The 6,268-nt window shown below is 36.9% G+C and overlaps 1 protein-coding gene and 1 non-coding gene across 2 annotated transcripts; one reads left to right on the forward strand and one right to left on the reverse strand.

The window, feature by feature from the left end:
- Positions 1-1,120: 1,120 nt before the first annotated feature.
- On the reverse strand, positions 1,121-1,227 carry LOC122280176. The gene has a single exon (XR_006229763.1). It is a non-coding gene; the product is annotated as a small nucleolar RNA R71 (small nucleolar RNA).
- On the forward strand, positions 1,139-3,067 carry LOC122278589. The gene is made up of 4 exons (XM_043088768.1): positions 1,139-1,223; positions 1,701-1,919; positions 2,016-2,348; positions 2,484-3,067. Exons 1-4 carry the CDS (start codon positions 1,139-1,141, stop codon positions 3,065-3,067), a joined length of 1,221 nt encoding a protein of 406 aa, XP_042944702.1.
- Positions 3,068-6,268: the final 3,201 nt, after the last annotated feature.

The raw sequence follows: 6,268 nt of genomic DNA on the forward strand, positions 1-6,268 counted from the left end.
CAAAGGAGCTATGTACAGCTCTCACTCTCCTCACTCTCCAAGGCCGCATTTCACTTCTAGTGGCCGATCCGCCGCCGTGAGCCACCGCATGGCCACCACTAAAATCCTAAGTATTTTTAGTTGATATTTTTGTCGTTTTTATTTGTCTTGCACTCATTTCTCTAGCATTTTTCTTTACTTCTTTTAATTTAACAAGCATTCAGAAAATTATTCCATAAAAATATAGAGAAAAGATCCAAAGCATTTTTCATTAATCCGCCCCACATTAGTACATAAATTCCATTTTCTTGTTTCTTTTCTTAGTTGTGTAAATAGCCCCTGTTACAAACACGCCCCTCACACAAACATGACTCATTATTTTCTTGCACTTCGTGAACATTGTTGTCCCTGTGGAAATGACCTTGGAACTCATCCATGTACTACCTCGATAGCTTCTGCACTTGGAAGACAAATTTAGAAAGCCATCAAGTTTTGCCGGGGACAACTGGTGTTTGTCAGAGCATTCTTGTTTTGCCGAGAGGACGTTTGTAGTGATGTGAAGCTCTTCACAGCTTGGGTGACATTTTTCATATTTTTAATTTTTTTTTTCAGATTTTCTTACATTTTGCTTTATTTTCTGTTTTGTTTGTATGACTGGTTGGACTAGGGACCAAACTTCTCAATTGTTTAGGACAGAATTACTATCATCTTTTAACTCTGCATTGAATCGACACTCATAGCACCATGACTGAAAATGAGAATCATGATAGGGAAATGGTGAATCAAAATAGGACACTTAGAGATTATTTGCAACCTGTCAGAACTAGCACACCCTCATGCATAATTCAACCTTTGAATGCAAATAATTTTAATTTCAAACCTGGAATGATTCCATTAATTCCACACTTTCATGGCATGGAATCTGAGAAACCTTATTTGAATATCAAAGAGTTTGAAGAGGTTTGTTCTACATTCATGGACCGGACCTGCACTTAGGAGTTATTATGATTAAGTTGTTCCCATTTTCCTTTAAAGATAAGCTAAAACATGGTTGAATTCATTGAGACCTAGAACCATAGGCACATGGCAGGAAATGCAAAATTAATTTTTGAAAAAATTTTTTCCAATACACAGGACAAATGCACTTAAAAGACAAATCATGAACTTTACCCAAAAAGATCCTGAAACTGTTTATCAAAGTTGGGAAAGGTTCAAAGATCTTTTAAATGCTTGTCCTCATCATGGTTATGAAAATTGGAGATTGATAAGTTCTTTTATGAAAGTTTGACACCTAAAATGCACCAATTTGTACAAACCATGTGTAATGGAGAACTTTTTTGACAAAGAGCCTGAGAAGGCATTTGAATATTTTGATTATCTTGCTAAAAATGCCCAATCTTGGGACACAATCGATGTGCATGATAGGTCTAAGCAAGTTAAGTCTGGTCGTGGAAAATATACTTTAAAGGAAGATGATGATTTGCGTGCTAAATTAACTTTGTTGTCTAGAAAAATAGAAGCCATGGAATTGAAAAAAGTAAATGAAGTGCATGTTGTCCCTAAATTTTTTGAGAAGTGTGTCATATGTGAGGATCATGGGCATTCAACTAATGAGTGTCCCACGATCCTTGCTTTCAAAGAAGTATTGTTGGACCAATCTAATGCTGTAAACATGATACAATAACCATATTCTGGTTCTTACTCTAATTCTTACAATCCAGGATGGAGGAGCCATCCAAATTTTAGTTGGAGGGGTGACCAGCATGTAGCTCCAGCAACCTTGGCTCCGGGGCCCTCTCAACTTGCAATTCAAGCACCTCCAATGCAAAAGAAGGGACTTGAGGAGACAGTGCAGCAGCTATCAAACACCTTGCAGCAGTTTATGCAAGGTCAAGCAACAATCAACAATCAAAATTCTCAAGCGGTAAACGACATCCAGAGTACACTTACAAAGATGACTACCGCCTTGAGTACCCAAGAGAAAGGAAAATTTTCTGCACAACCTCAAGCCAATCCATAAAGTCAACCACTTCAAGGAGCAGTTGAGAGTTCAAATTTAAGGCAAGTGAAGGCAGTCACTACTTTGAGAAATGGTAGGGTGGTGAACATTCCAGCTCAAGGTTCAGACAAGTCTGATAAGGTCTCTAAACCTGTTCAAATTGAGGTTGAAAGGAGTGAGGTTGAACAAGCTGAAATTGAAATTGAAAAGATTGCATGTCCTGTACCCGCTCCTTTTCCTCAAAGATTGGCTCCCCTACACAAAGATGAACACCAATCTGAAATTTTAGAAATACTCAAGCAAGTTAGGATTAACATTCCATTGTTGGATGCTATTCAACAAATTCCTACCTATGCTAAGTTTCTAAAAGGTTTGTGTACTGTTAAAAGAAAATTAAATGTGCAAAAGAAAGCCCTTCTTACTGAGTAGATCAGTGCCAGAATTCAAAGTAATACCCCACCAAAATATAAAGACCCCGGTTCACCTACAATTGCTTGTGTTATAGGAAGTTCAAAAATTGGTCAAGCTTTGTTAGATCTTGGTTCAAGTGTGAATTTGCTACCTTATAATGTGTATGAGCAACTAGGTTTGGGGGATTTAAAACCAACTCCAATCATTTTACAACTAGCTGACAGATCAATTAAAATGCCAAGGGGGGTTGTTGAGGATGTCTTAGTTCAAGTGGATAAATTTTTTTACCCCGTAGATTTTGTTGTGTTGGATGTTCACTTGACACCAAAGTCTTCTTTTCAAGCACCCGTGATTCTTGGGAGACCATTTCTTGCTACTTCTAATGCATTGATAAATTGTAGGAGTGTTGTTTTAAAGCTGAGTTTTGGGAACATGACCCTCGAACAGAATATTTTTAACATTTGTAGGCAACCTCAAGATTTGGAAGATGTACAAGAGGTCAATTTGTTGGAAAGTATCCTTGAGGAAGAGGCTTATTTGGCATACCTGCCCACTAACCTGTTGTTTGAATTAGAAAATATTTGTGACTTCATCATTGATGACACCCCTATTGATGCTTCTACTGTTTTTCATGCAGAAAATAAATTTGAAGCTAAATGGAGGCCTAAAATTGAGTAGTTTCCACCATTGACAGCAAGTTTGAAGCCTTCAGTCGATGAAATCCCAACACTTGAGCTAAAACCATTGCCGACTGACCTGAAGTATGCATTCATGGGCCCAGAAAGCACCTTCCTAGTAGTGATTTCAACCCAGCTCACTCACAACCAAGAAGGTAATAAACAGAAGACTTAAGGCAACACAAAAGTGCTATTGGATGGACAATTGCGGATATGAAAGGTATAAATCCTCTTGTGTGCACTCATAGGATTTATTTGGAAGAAAATGCAAAAGTCTCTAGGGAGATGCAAAGGAGATTAAATCCTACTATGAATGAAGTAGTAAAGACTGAAGTTTTGAAACCACTTGATGTAAGAATTATCTATCCTATTGTGGACAGCAAGTGGGTAAGCCCCATTCATGTAGTTCCAAAAAAATCTGGGCTTACCATTGTGAAAAATGAGCAAACTAAACTAATCCCCACTAGGATTTCTACTAGTTGGCATATGTGCATAAATTATAGAAAATTAAATGCTGCCACTAGGAAAGACAATTTTCCCTTGCCATTTCTTGATCAAGTTTTAGAAAAGGTTGCTGGCCATGATTTTTATTGCTTTCTTGATGGATTTTCTGGTTACTACCAAATAGAAATAGCACCTGAGGATCAAGAGAAAACCACATTCACTTGCCCTTTTGGCACGTTTGCATTTAGAAGAATGCCTTTTGGACTATGTAATGCACGAGCTACTTTCCAAAGATGTATGCTTAGTATTTTCAGCGACATGATTGAAAATAGTTTGGAAGTATTCATGGATGATTTTTCACTATATGGTAGTTCTTTTGATGCATGTTTGGCTAACTTACAAGCTGTTTTAGCCAGGTGTGAAGAGAAGCAATTGCTTCTCAATTGGGAAAAGTGTCACTTCATGGTGCAACAAGGTATAGTTCTTGGTCACATAGTCTCATCTCGAGGTATTGAGGTTGATAAAGCTACGATTGAGCTTATCTCCAAGCTTCCTATACCTAAGACAGTAAAGAAAATCAGATCTTTTCTTGGGCATGCTGGGTTTTATAGAAGGTTCATTCAAAATTTTAATTCTATCTCTAAACCCTTGTGTGAGTTGCTTATGCATGATGTTGCTTTTGAATGGACTCTTTCTTGTCAAAATGCTTTTGATAAGCTGAAAATCTTGCTTACTACAGCCCCTATCATGAAGCCCCCTATTTGGTCTATTACCTTTGAGATAATGTGTGATGCTAGTGATGTAGCCATAGGAGCTGTACTTGGACAGCGTAGAAATAAGTTCCCACATGTCATTTCTTATGCAAGTAAAACTCTTAATGGAGCCGAAGAAATTGTTCTACCACAGAAAAAGAGTTACTTGCTGTAGTTTTTGCATTAGACAAGTTTCGAACTTATATTCTTGGTTCTCCTGTGGTTGTTTTCACTGACCATGCAGCATTAAAGTATCTATTGTCGAAGAAGGGTGCCAAACCACGATTGATCCGATGGATTCTTCTTCTCCAAGAATTTGACTTTATCATTAAGGAAAAAAACGGTGCTAAAAACGTAGTTGCCGACCACTTGTCTCGGCTTACAGTTGCTGAAAATGAGCACACTTTTCTTATCCTTGACTCTTTTCCTGATGAGCAATTAATGTTAGTTGAAAACTTGCCTTAGTTTGCTGACATAGTTAATTTTTTAGTGACAGGACAAACTCCACCCCATTGGAGTGCTCAAGACATACGAAAATTCAAGCATGAGGTAAAATCATTTTTCTAAGATGATCCTTAATTATTTAAGTATTGTTCTAACCAAATCATAAGGAAATGTGTGCCTGATCATGAAATACAAGTTGTTCTTTCCTGTTGTCATACTGAGGCATGTGGGGGACATTTTTCACATAAAACTGTTGCAAAAATTTTACAAAGTGGATTTTATTGGCCTCATATGTTTAAGGATGCATACAATTTTTGCAAGACTTGTGAACCATGTCAAAAATTAGGCACTGTCACTAAGAGGAACATGATGCCTCTACAACCCATTTTAGTCTTTGAGATTTTTGATTGTTGGGGAATTGATTTTATGGGGCCATTTCCAACTTCTTTTGGTTATTTGTATATACTAGTGGTGGTTGATTATGTTTCTAAGTGGGTTGAAGCCATTCCATGCAAAACAAATGACCATAAGGTAGTGCTTAAGTTCTTGAAAGAAAACATTTTTGCTAGATTTGGCATGCCTAGAGCTATCATTCGTGATAATGGAACCCATTTTTGCAACAAATCTTTTGTTGCCCTCATGAAAAAATATGATATACACCATAAGATTTCCACTCCATATCACCCTCAAACAAATAGGCAAGCTGAATTAGCTAATAGGGAACTTAAGCACATCTTAGAAAAGACAGTCAACCCCAATAGAAAGGATTGGTCTTTAAGGTTGATTGATGCACTTTGGGCTTATAGGACAGCTTTTAAAACTTCTCTTAACATGTCCCCTTATCGCTTAGTATATGGAAAAGCATGTCATCTTCCCATTGAGCTTGAACATAAGGCATATTGGGCTGTTAAACAATTCAATTTTTCTATTGACCATGCTAGTTCTTTGAGAAAGTTTTAGATTTCAGAGTTGGATATGCTTAGATGAGATGCATATGACAATTCCAAATTGTCAAAGGAGCGCATGAAGATGTTACATGACAAGCACATCAAGAGAAAGAAGTTTGAGCCCAATGAACAAGTTTTACTTTACAATTCTCGCCTCCAGCTATTTCCAAGGAAATTATGATCGAGGTGGAGTGGTCTTTATTTAGTTAAAGTTGTGTTTCCATATGGAACTGTTGAGATTTCTAATCCTCAAAATGGAAACACTTTCAAAGTAAATGGCCAACAACTTAAACATTTTTTGGGAAAGCTTTCACCTGAGGATACTTCCATTCCTTTGGAAGATCCTACTTATTCTCATGACCCTTAGTTCATTTCTGTTTTGCTTTAATTTTTTTTTTCTTTCTTTCTTTTCTTCTTTTGTGTTTTTTATTGTTTATTTCACTTTTATGTTTTGTTCTTTCCTTTGTCTTCTTTTTCTTTTTCTTCATTCTATCTCTTCAGGTTCAGCACTGTTTAGTTCATTTTTTTCTCTGGTTTCATTTTTACTTTCATGATCCCCTCAGCCATCTCAGGTATTTTCTTCGGCCCTATTCTCTTTCTTGCCTTGTTTATTCA

This window comes from Carya illinoinensis, chromosome 10 (assembly GCF_018687715.1).
Source record: "Carya illinoinensis cultivar Pawnee chromosome 10, C.illinoinensisPawnee_v1, whole genome shotgun sequence".
Taxonomy (NCBI): Eukaryota; Viridiplantae; Streptophyta; class Magnoliopsida; order Fagales; family Juglandaceae; genus Carya; species Carya illinoinensis.

Bases quoted from the DNA above. Each gene is read 5' to 3' on its own strand.
- LOC122278589 (XM_043088768.1), top strand. From the start codon at position 1,139: ATGAACTTTACCCAAAAAGATCCTGAAACTGTTTATCAAAGTTGGGAA. The intron at 1,224-1,700 runs GTTATGAAAATT...CTTACAATCCAG, and splicing joins AAATGCTTGTCCTCATCATG to GATGGAGGAGCCATCCAAAT. The intron at 2,349-2,483 runs GTTTGTGTACTG...CTTGTGTTATAG, and splicing joins CTATGCTAAGTTTCTAAAAG to GAAGTTCAAAAATTGGTCAA.